The sequence below is a fragment of the Hemitrygon akajei genome, chromosome 21 (genome assembly GCF_048418815.1).
Source record: "Hemitrygon akajei chromosome 21, sHemAka1.3, whole genome shotgun sequence".
NCBI classification, from domain to species: domain Eukaryota; kingdom Metazoa; phylum Chordata; class Chondrichthyes; order Myliobatiformes; family Dasyatidae; genus Hemitrygon; species Hemitrygon akajei.
Window position 1 is genome coordinate 49,140,012 of NC_133144.1, and position 12,604 is coordinate 49,152,615.

Sequence of the window (12,604 nt, forward strand, 5' to 3'; positions counted from 1 at the left end):
TTGCAGTATTATTATTGACACTGAGATTATTGCAAACACTATCTAAATGAAGGTTATTATAGTTGATTTGTAAATTTGAAATGTTTGATCCACAATGACATATATAGAATGAGTTGATGGGATGGATGCACTGTTACAATCGGGAGGAGTCCAGATGTGGTTCATAATGTAATAGTTACAACTATGGTATACAGGGGGTTGGTGAAGCAACACCTAGAGTATTGCACACAGTTTTGGTCCCTTTATTTTGATTAAGGATATACGAGAAATTGAGGTAGTGAAATTAAGACTTAATAGCCTGATTCCTGAGTTGAGAAGTTTGTCCTATTGTGAGTGACTAAAGGAGTTCAATCTGTATTCTTTGGAGTCTGGAAGAAAGGGATGATCTTATTGAAACCTATAAGATGAAGAGATGCCAGAGTAAAGAAAGGCCTGGATAGAGTGAGTGAATGGGTGTGGAGTGGATGTTCCCATCAGTAGGAGAGTTTAGGATCTGAGGGCATAGCCTCAGAATAAAGAGGCATCACTTTGGAACTGGGATGAAGAGGAATTTCTTCAGCCAGAGGGTGGTGAATCTGTGCAATTTGTTGCCACAGTGGGCTGTGAAGGCCAAGTCAGTAGGTACATGTAAGGGACAGAATGGTGGATTCCTGACTGGTAAAGGGATTAAGAATTAGGGGAGAAGGCTTGAGAATAGGGTGAGAGCATAAAATGGGCCATGATTGAATAGTGGAGCAGATTCAATGGTACAAATAGCCTAATTTGCTCCTATAAGCAAGAAAGATGTTTCCATTTGTAGGAGAGTCTTGAACAAAGGGACACACTTCAAGGTAACGCGGTGGTTGTTTAATCTGAGCTGCGGAGGAATTCCTCCTTGAAGAGGATGGTTATCCTGGAGGATTGCAGTGGTTGTTACAGAGAAGGGAGATAAATTTTAGAACGATTGGACATTTGATGGTTCTGGGGAACTGTGGCAGAAGAGGTCTGAGGCAGATATGATGTGAACATATTGAATGGTTGAACAAGTTAGAGAGGCTGAGTGATCTCCTCCTGTTCCTTTTTTCTTGTGTTTAGGAGTAAAACTGGCAAAGCTTTGTTCAACCAAAGTATAGTGAAAACTTAATACTTTTGTCCCCAGTGACATTAGTGCAGGGGAACAACTGGAGCTTGTAAGTCTTTGATTAATAAGGCCTACTGAGTTGGATCAAGGTTTATTTATTGAGGAAAGACAGTTAAATGGAGTTGGAAAGGCCATCTGCATGACCTGCTAGAATGAATAGTCAGGCTGGAAGGGCTGAATGGGCTGGGCTAAAGCCCAGACCCGAGCATGGAGACCCACAATCTATGCATACACAAATGCTGGTTCCTTCATGGTACGGCTGCAGATATTAACAGGCACACGTTCTGTCCTGAGATGTGTCTCTGTTTTCAATCAACATTTATGTAAGGGCATTCAGCTGCAAACACCTCGGGTAATTACACAGAGGGATAATAGTTCCCTGGAAGGATGCTCCAGCAGTTCTGAATAACAATGCAGCAATGCACTTTAGCACAGCCTCACTTAACCCACAGTTTTCCATATGTTGAATCTGTAAGCTTCCTGGTAGAAAAGGGGCTTTTCAGTAAATTAAGGGGAAGCATCTTCCCCAGATGCCGGAACAGAAGCACCTAATCAGGTTGTTATCCTAGCCTTCATCAGTGGATGCAGTTTAGAGAGAGGGAAATAAGGGCAACAAATGAAACTTGGTTCCTTTTAGCTTGTGTACTATTGATCACATTTATTGAATAATGATGACATTCCTCACATTATAGATAGAGTCATAGAGCAGTACAACATGGAAACAGGCTCTGGCCGGTCATGTGATTACTGACCAAAATGCCCGTCCAACTAGTCCTATTTGCCTGCATTTGGTCCATATTCATCTAAACCTTTCCTATCCATGTACCTGACCAAATGTCTTTTAAATATTCCCTGTAGCCACTGCCCTCTGTAAAATCCAATATGCTTCTCAGATCCCCTGGTAAACTGAGAGCTCTTTTCTCCCAGGTGGTTGCAATAATTCTCACAGTAGTGTTCCCAAAAGATCTTGGGAACTTTTCCCTGGAACAGCATAATTTTTTTCATGATTAGTTTCATGTTTCTAGCATTTGCAGTGTTTTGATTTTCAGTTTGAGTTCTCCCAGGGCCCAGCCAAACTTATCCCTCAACAAACATCACTAAGAAGTGCTTTATTTGATCGTCGTTATGTTGGTGTTTGTGTAGGCCTGCTCTGTGCCAATTGTTTCTGCATTATAACAGTCAAAGCACTACTCCATTGGTTATAAAATCCTGGGGTTGTTCAGAGATGTGAATTCTGTCTTTTGTGGAAAGTCTGGGCAATGGTTTAAGTCTGGCTGCCACAGTGCTGGAAGCCGAGACCTTTAACATGGAGATTAGCCACAGCCATACAGCCGTGATGTGAGATAATTAACCAATTGTTTCAGTTAGTTTTCCTACACTATGTGTTCTGAAGACCCACATCCTACTTCTCTTTGAACCATTTTTTATGCTAGTTCCTGATGCCCTTTCAGCAACCCTCCTTACCTGCGTCCAGCTCCGTGTTAAGGAGCTGGAGCTGGAACTAGATAAACTCCAGATCATTTGGGAGGCTAGGGAGTGATAGATAGGAGGTATAGAGATGTAGTTACACCCAAGATGCAGGACACAGGAGACTGGGTGACACTTCAGAAAGGTAAAGGGGTTAAGCAGAGTACCCCTTTGGCCATCCGGCCATCCCCTCAACAACAGGTACACCACTTTGGATACTGTTGGGTGGGGGGGGGTGATCTAGCAGAAGAAAGTCACCGCAGTCAGGTCTCTGGCACTGGGTCTGGCTCTGTGACTCAGAAGGGAAAGAGGGAAGAAGAGGTTAGCTGTGGTGATAGAGGATTCATTAGTTAGATGAACAGAATGAAGGTTTTGTAGATGAGAATAAGATTCCCAGATGGGTGCCAGGGTCCAGGACATCTTGGATCGAGTCCTCAGTATTCTAAAGTAGGATGGTAAGCAGCTAGAAGTTGTTGTCCATGTAGGCGCCAATGACATAGGCAGGAAGAGTGACAAGTTTCTGCAAAGTGAATTTAGGGAGCTAGGTGCTAATTTAAAGGACAGGAATTCCAAGGTTGTAATCTCAGGATTGCTACTCATGCCACATGCTCGTGAGGCCAGAAACAGGAAGAGCATACAGTTTAACACGTGGCTAAGTGTAGGAGGGAAGGCATCAGACTTTTGGATCATTGGGCTCTCTTCCAGGGAAGGTGGGACCTGAACAGAAGAGACAGTTTGCGCCTGAACCAGAGGGGGATTAATATCCTAATGGGAAGGTTTCCCAGTGTTGCACAGAGTGGAGGGGGAGGGGGCCAGAGGTGGTGAAAATTAAACTAGAGTTGGAGGGGGATGGGAACCAGTGTGGCAGAACAGATAGTGAAGGGGTTGTAGAGACATGTTGTTAAGACCTCAGACAAAGTCAGGAATCAAAAGCAGAGCATGGTATGACTATTGTTATGAGCTGTGTATATTTCAAAGCAAGAACCATTGTTGGAAAGGCAAATGAGCTCAGGGCATGGATCAACACATAGGAATTAAGATACTGTAGCCATTGGTGAAGTTTGGTTGCAGGAGGGGCAGGCTTGAAAGCATAATATTCTGGGATTCTGTTGTTTTAGATGCAGCAGAGCGGGAGGGAATAAGGGAGAGGGGTGGCATTTATAGTCTGAGAAAATATTATGCCATTGCTCAGTCAGGACAGACTGGAGAACTTGACTAGTGGGGCTTTATGGGTGGAACTGAGGAATAAGAAAGATATGAGCACTTTAATGAGGCTTTATTATAGACCACCCACAGTCTTTGGGATTTTGAGAAAATAATTTATACAGAGATTGCAGACTGTCAGAAGAAACACAAGATTGTTGTAATAAGTGATTTTAAGTTTCTACATGTGTATCGACTGGGACTCACATACTGTAAGAGGACTAGACGGGATAGAATTTGTCAAATATGTTCAGAAAAGTTTCCTTAGTACACAGAAGTTCCAATGAGAGAGTGTGCAATACCTGATCTGCTATGAGGGAATGAGACAGGGCAGGTGACAGAAGCTTGTGTAGGGCAACGTTACCGGGCATCCGGTAATCATAATGCTATTAGTTTCAAAGTCAATAATGGAAAAAGAAAGGTCTGCTCCCCAGGTTGAGATTCTAAATTGGAGAAAAGCCAATTTTGATGATCAGAAAGGACCTGGCAAGTGTGGATTAGGACAGGCTGTTTTCTGGCAAAGGTGTACTTGGTAAATGGGAAGCTTACAAAAGTGAAATTTTGAGAATACAAAGCTTAGATGTGCCTATCAGAATAAAAGGTAAAGATCACAGGCACCTTGGCTTTCAAGAGATATTGAGGCATAGGTTAAGAAAAGATAGGAGGTCCATAGCATGTATAGCAGTTAGGAACAAATCAGGTACTTGAGAAATAATGTAAAGAACACTTAAGAAATAAATCAGGAGGCTAGAAGAAGATATGAGGTTGTTGCAGAAGATAAGGTGGAGGAGAATTCTAAGGGATGCTACAGATAGTTTAAGAGCAAAAAGATTGCAAGGGACAAAATTGGTCCTCTGGAAGATCAGAATGGTAATCCATGTGTGGTGCCAAAAGAGATGGGGGAGATCTTAAATCTATTGATTCAGGCGATAGACAGAGTCTTTAGAGGTGAGGCAAAGCAAGGCGATGGACCCTATACAGATTGCAGAGGAGGAGATTGGAGGATAGCTAATGTTGTTCTGCTGTTTAAGAAAGGCTTTAAAAATAAACCAGATAATTATAGGCTGATGAGCCTGATATCAGAGGTAGGAAAGTTATTGGAAGGTATCTAAAGGATGGGATACATGAGTATTTGTATAGACAGGGACTGATCAGGGATAGTCAGCATGGCTTTGTGCGTGGCAGTATGTGTCTAACCCAGGGGTGTCAAACTCATTTTAGGTCACGGGCCAGATTGAGCAAAATGCAGCTTCATGCGGGCCGGATCAGTCGGACGCGTGCGAACGCAGCTTTCATTGCCTCCGTTTTTTCAGCCTGCTCTCATGTGTCTCAGTCTCTGCTATAACTACAAAGTGTTTCACTTTACAACTTCCGTTTCTTATGAAGAAGACTGCCGAATAAACACTAAAAACCTTGAAAACCTGGTACCTGAATAAACTCAGCATTAGCCATATCATACGCCATAGGCGCTTCGATTACTGGGGCCAGCTTTAATAGTAATTAGATATTATCTCGCGGGCCAAAGATAATTCCACCGCGGGCCGGATTTGGCCCGCGGGCCTTGAGTTTGACATATATGGTCTAACCAATCTTACAGTTTTTTCGAGGAAGTTACCAGGAAACTTGATGAAGGTATAGCAGTGGATGTTGCCTAAATGGACTTCAGCAAGGCATTTGACAAGGTCTTGCATGGGAGGTTGGTCAGGAAGGTTCAGTCGCTTGGCATTCAAAATGAAGTAATAAATTGGATTAGACGTTGGCTTTGTCGGACAAGCCAGAGAGTGGTAGTAGATGAATAGTTGCCTCTCTCCCCAAGTTTCCTGGAGGTTTGTGACTGGAGAGTGTCGCAGGGATCTGTCCTGAGTCTGTTGTTGTTTGTCATCTATATTAATGGTCTGGATGATAATCTGGTTAACTGGATCGGCAAATTTGCGAATGACACCAACATTGGGGGTGTAATGGACAGCGAGGAAGATTATCAGAGCTTGCAGTAGGATTTGGACCTGCCGGATAAATGGACTGATAAATGACAGGTGGAATTTAATGTAGACAAATGCAAGGTGTTGCACTTTGGTAGAACCAACCACGGTACGTCTTAGTGAACCGTAAGACACCGAGGAGTGTGGTAAAACAAAAGGATCTGGGAATACAGGCCTCTTAATCATTGAAAGGTAGATAGTTACATAAAGAAAGCTTTTGCATTGGCCTTCATAGATCAAAGTACTGAGTACAGGAAATGGAATGTTATGTTGAAGTTGTATAAGATATTGTTGAGGACAAATTTGGAATATTGTGTGCGGTTTTAGTCACCTGCCTACAGGAGAGATGTAAATAATGTTGAAAGAGTACAGAGAAAATTTGCAAGGATGTTGCTGGGTTTGGAAGACCTGAACTATAAGGAAAGATTGAATAGGTTAGGACTTTACCCCTTGGAACGTAGAAGATTGGGGGGAGATATAATAGAGATATACAAAATTATGAGGGGTATAGAAAGGGTAAATGCAATCAAGCTTTTTCCATTACGGTTCTTTGAGACTACAACTACAGGTCATTTGTTAAGGGTGAAAGATGATAAGTTCTAAAAGGAACATGAGGGGAAGCTTCTTCACTCAGAAGGTCATATGCTTGTGGAACAAGTTGCCTGCATAAGTGGTGTGTGCGAGCTTGGTTTCAACCTTCAAGAGAATTCTGGATAGGTACATGAATAGTAGGGGTATGGATGGCTATGGTCTGGGTGCTGGTCAGTGGGACTAGGCAGTTTAAATGGTTTAGCCCAGATAAGATGATCCGAAGAGCCTGTTTCTATGCTGTACTTTTCGGTTATTCTGTGTACCATTATGCCTATCACTTCCACTCTCGTCTTTCCTCTGCCTTCCTCCACAGTATCTTTTCCAGTTTCTCCCTTCCCTTTCCTCTTACTCTACCCTCTTCAACTCTTCATTGCCCCTCTTGAGTCCTTAACACTTAATTACACACACAAACATATACATACTTGCAGGCACACAAATACCTGTTCTTTTGTAACTTGCTCCTTTTTTGCAAGTCTTCTTGTCCCTCCCTCTCCTTTTCCTCACCCATTCCCGCTCTTCTTTCCAAGAGTCCATTGGAAGCCTGATGCCTGTTTATTTCCTTCACTTCCACTTGTCATTCACTCATTGCCAGGCTACAAGAAAGCCCTGGGCTATCAGGAAGTTTTCATCCCAAAGCCTGGGATGGGCATTGTTGGTCTTTTGGGAAATGTCCGCGAAGGTTGTAATTCACTCTGAGTTATGGTAATCAGGAACTGCCATCTTAGCAAGAAAACAGAATTAATTATTTAAAATGTCTCTGAAACCTATTAGTAAAATTATTAAAAAGTTACTTATTGAGAAGTGCTGTTGTAGGAGATATGTTTGAACCAGCTCTATCTGAAACTGTCCTGTCACATTAGTGTGATGTTAGGTAGTCTGTTCATAAATCAATAGCACAGGGTCAGTCATTTGAGGCAGTGCTCCTGGATTTATAAAGCTTTACAGAGTAAATTATTTATTCTGAGTTCACCTTCAGGAGGCATTATCTTAAATCTTTTTAACTCAACATTCTCATGATGCTGAAACCATTCATGTTCATGATTCCATCTTAAAGTAGCATGCAGGTTGAAAGAATACATTTTAGTTATAGAGGGAATAAAGAGGCAGAGATGGTTCTCTTGAGTTTAAGGAAAGATAGAACAAGAGAAATAGAGAGACAGTACGGTTCAAGAGAGTTAGTGAAGGGATCCATTTTCATCAGCATCAGGAAACCAAGGAGCACAGATTTACGGCACAAGGCAAAAGGAACTGAGGGAATTTCTTCATTGTAGGGAATTGTTGACATTGTGAATTTGCTGCCTGAAATGATGGTAGAAACAGATTCAACATTACCTACTGAGATCTTGTAGGAAACTGCAGACACTGAAACATACATAAAGGGTCTCGACCCATTATGTCTTCTGTCCATTTCCCTCTACAGATGCTGCCTTACCCACTGAGTTCCTTCAACATCGTGTTTGTTATTCTGTATTGAGGGAGATGGATCAGCACTTGGCAAGGCAATGGAGGAAGAACAGAGATTGGGCAATCTAAAACAAAGCATTGGAAATCTTAAGCGGATCAAATTCTGGGACAAAATGGCACAGCCTCAGGATAGAAGAGTGTCTTTTCTAAACAGAGATGCGGAGAAATTTCTTTAGCCAAAGTGTGGTGAATTTGTGGAATTTGTTGCCACACGCAGCTGTGGAGGCCAGGTCGTTGGGTGTATTTAAGGCAGAAATTGATAGGTTCTTGAATGGACATGACATCAAAGGTTACGGGGAGAAGGCCGGGAACTGAGGTTGAGGAGAAGTTTTAAAAAAAAGGATAAGCCATGATTGAATGGCTGAGCAGACTTGATGGGTCAGATGGCCTAATTCTGCTTCACTATCTTATGGTCTTATGCTTTTAAATTGCATCCATGAGGAAAGAAACAGAGCTAATGTTTAGGTTAATAAGCTTTAATCAAAAATAATTGGATAATTTTGTCAAAGAACAGACAGATATATGAAGGGCCCGAGAATTAATCCCCCTTTGCTAATACTAATGTACCACCTGTAAGTGGGATTAATTTTTGAAGCAAGATACAATGTGATATCTTTGCTAAGAAGCACATTTACTGAACGCCACAGAGAATGAATTTTTGGGTGGTAATGCAAAATACGGACTGTGAACAAAAATAAAATTGCCGAAGGTATCTGGTGGTCAGTAGTTGGAAATGTACATACGGGTTCCTAGGACCGAGTGCAACCTCAGGATTTTGAATCATGTAGTTTATCCTCAAGAAAGGGAGGGTTAGTGTGTGGTGATCTGAGAGTTTATGGCAGGGGATGGAAATGATAATTCCGTCTTCTCCGGACAGTTGGTGAAAAATTCTGCTAACCCACTAGCTAACGTCTGACCCATTAAGGGCGGTGGAGACGTTGTGAGAAATCTTTGTCGGGTGCAGTCGGCATGCAGGACTTGATCCCATGTCTTTGGATGAAAGGCAGAAGGAGAACACATAGAAAGATAGTTGGGAAACACCAGAGGTGACAGTGCAGAAAAGTTTATAGATTCAAGAATGTTTTTTGTCATTCTCCGGGACACAAGTATAAAGGAGAATGAAATTGTTGTTACTTCAGAACCAATTCAGCATAAATAAAACACAATAAGCATAAAGAACACAATAAAAGAAACAGAAAAACACGATGAGCGACAGAGAATGAGAGGTGACCTGATAGAGGTCTATAAGATGATGAGAGGCATTGATCATGTAGATAGTCAAAGGCTTTTTCCCAGGGCTGAAATGGTTAGCACGAGAGGGCACAGTTTTAAGGTGCTTGGAAGCAGGTACAGAGGAGATATCAGGGGTAAGTTTTTTATACAGAGAGTGGTGATTGCGTGGAATGGGCTGCCAGTGATGGTGGTGAAGGCGGATACAGTAGGGTCTTTTAAGAGGCTCCTGGACAGGTACATGGAGCTCAGAAAAATAGAGGGCTAGGGGTAACCCTAGGTAATTTCTCAGGTAAGGACATGTTCGGCACAGCTTTATGGGCTGAAGGGCCTGTATTGTGCTGTAGCTCTTTTATATTTCTTTGTTTGTATTAATATAAATATTAAAGCAATACTGTTAAACTCAATGTACAAGTATCTGTTATATACGTACACCGATTGTCCTTCGATGTGTATGAGGTGGGGATGGGGTGAGATGAGTTAATGGGTGGAGGCATTCATCGGCCTGATGGTTTTGGGGAAGTAACTATTTTTGAATCTGGTGTTCCTGACATGGATGCTACGTAGCCTCTTCACTGATAGGAGGGGGATAAACAGTGGATAAGCAGGGCGGATGGGATCCTTAATGATATTGCTGGCCTTTCTCCGTCACCTCACTGTATATACTGTATGTCCTTGATGGCAGGCAAGCTGGCAGGTGGGGAGGGGAGAGAGAGAGAGAGAGAGAGAGAGAAGAAAAAAAAATCCTTTGCTGGTTCTGTCTGAGTTATAAATGGTTGGTTAAGATCTGAATCAAGCGAGAATTGCCTGACTCATAATGAAGAGGCATTGGAGAAAGGTGGGGCAGTCCACTACATCCAAGGCTAACAATAAGGCAGGGAGGAAGAGCTTACCCTCCTCATAGTCATGTCAGATGACATTGATCACAGTTGGTTTGGATCTGTAACAGTACAGAGATCTGAAGGGCCTCAAACGGGGAATTCTGGGAAATTTGCCAGATTTAAATGCATCCAAGGATCTGAAAGGAATGGGTGGTTGGACTTGGGGTTGTTCATTGAGGTGGAGGAGTCAAAGACTCTTTTTAAAATAGTGCGATGCTTGTTCGTGAGAGTCATTAATAGCAATGGAAGTGGGAGTCAGGAGAATCAGAATCAAGAGTATTATCACGAGCATGTGACATGCAATTTGTTAACTTAGCAGCAGTAGTTCAATGCAATACATAATATAGCAAAGAAATGATAAATGAAATAAAAATAATAATTATTATAAATGAACAAGTAAATCAATTACATATATTGTCTTGCCTTCTTTATAACTACATCAATATGTTGGGATCCTCTGAGATCTTGACACCCAGGAACTTGGAAACTACTCACTCTCTCCACTTCTGACCAAGTTATGTGGCAAATATATGAGGGGTGACTGATAAGTTTGTGGCCTAAGGTAGAAGGAGTCAATTTTAGAAAACCTAGCACATTTATTTTTCAACATAGCCCCCTCCTACATTTACACACTTAGTCCAGCGGTCATGGCGCATACGGATCTTGGACCTCCAGAAAGTGTCCACAGATGGGTGATTGATAAGTCCGTGGCCTAAGGTAGACGGAGATGAGTTATACAGCTCTCGTTACATGCATATCTCTTTCTACCTTAAGCCACGAACTTATCAATCAATCAATCCTGGTGAGTTAATAACTGATGTTATTAACTTCAAACTTTCTGCAAAACCACTCAGAGTTGAGCTGCATGTGCATGTAACTCATCTCCTTCTACCTTAGGCCACAAAGTTATCAATCACCCATCTGTGGACACTTCCTGGAGGTCCAAGATCCGTATGCTCCATGACCTCTGGACTAAGCATGTACATGTAGGAGGGGACTATGTTGAAAAATAAATGTGCTAGGTTTTCTAAAATTGACACCTTCTACCTTAGGCCACAAACTTATCAATCACCCTCATATAGCAGAGAAAGCCCTGAAGGAGAATGATGATGTGGAAATTGGTGTTAATGTGGATCTAGAACCTACCTGTACATGGCTAGAATTCTGAACTTGTGATCGACTGATAATTTTGTTCAGGCACAACACAGAATGACAAACGCTTGATGCAGAGAAGGGAAATGTGGGTGAAGTACAATAGAAAGGAATGATTATGACAGTGTGTCCTGTGGTTGGGATGATAAAAATAGTGAGACCAAGTGAAATGATGTATGAAAGGTGTGTGATACTTAAACAGGGAAGGCAATGAACTTGGACCAGGTGGAAGGTGAATCAAGATGGAGGTGGAAATCAACAGGGTATGTGAAGTCATTCAGCACTAGGCTTGAAAGAGGAATCTAGTTAAGATGTCTCGGGAAGAACAGTTTTATGACACTTGGATGGGCAAGACCAAACAATGATTTTAAATAAATGTCATGCAAGAGAAACAAAATCTGATTCCTTAAATCACCACAGACTCAATCGTTATTAGCTGCTTTTTTTCAGTCAACTCCTCCTTTTATTTTTAGGCCTTCATACACTCACTAAATTAAACCTGTAAGTTGTAATAAAATGTTCACCGAAGCCCATGTACACCATAGAAAGTGCTGACTTATCACTTTGGATTTATGTCTAACTCCCAGGAATTCTTTTTTTTAATTAAAATCAATAAGAGAATTGTTGGGCCTACAGAATACATATTTGTTAAATATGGATTTATGACTCTGACTTCAGTTGCCATTGATTTTGGGAGCCTAACAGCTGGATAAGTATTAAAAAAATATTTATTACACTTCAATGAACATTACTAATTTAGGCTTGAAAGAGGTGCATAATCACAAGCTGGCTACCTCTGTTGTGTACTATATTACAGCTGGATTCTATTAATAAGTTGACCTCATCATAAAATGATTCATCATAACCCACTGAAGTGTTGAATTGATGAAGTCTGCAGCCCTTTGAGGGAAATTTGATCAAGCTCCCATCTCTTCTGGTTTGTACTGGCAAATCTCAGATTCTTCTCAAAGAAAGAAGAAGGTATACTGATGATATCCTTGCATATATTTCTCCCGTGACCAATGCTACCATAGCTCTGTGTCATTGCTCTGTGGGGGTGAAAAAGCTGCCATATTTGATTGTGCACACTTGTGTTCAAGAGGTAATGCCTGGAAACATTATTAAAATGACATATAAGCTCTGATAACATTATCTTTCTCATGTTCAATGTAGGGAACTGAACTAAACGATGACCGGACACCATCAAATGCTACCGTCTCCACCACGTTTAATATCTTGGTCATTGACGTCAATGATAATCCACCAGAATTCAACCGTTCTGAATACAATGTCCGCATTACAGAACTGGCCCAGGTGGGCTTTGCTCTCCCACTCTTCATCCAGGTGCAAGACAAAGATGATGTAAGTACAGAAGTCCAACTGATGAAACTCCCAACTACCCGGAGTAGGACATTGATGCCCCTATGTTGTGAACTGTAAACCCAAGCCAGTTTGGATCCCTCTTAATTTAGAAGCCAACATATTACGCCCATGGGTCACACAATGGTACAGCTTTA

The 12,604-nt window shown here is 41.7% G+C and overlaps 1 protein-coding gene across 1 annotated transcript in view; it reads left to right on the top strand.

Moving 5' to 3' along the window:
* cdh23 (cadherin-related 23) overlaps positions 1 to 12,604 on the top strand; it is a 1,051,763-nt gene that overhangs the window by 396,050 nt on the left and 643,109 nt on the right. The window contains exon 11 of the mRNA XM_073025359.1: positions 12,261 to 12,449. Within this exon, the coding sequence (XP_072881460.1) occupies positions 12,261 to 12,449 (189 nt within the window). The remainder of the gene's footprint in view (positions 1 to 12,260; positions 12,450 to 12,604) is intronic.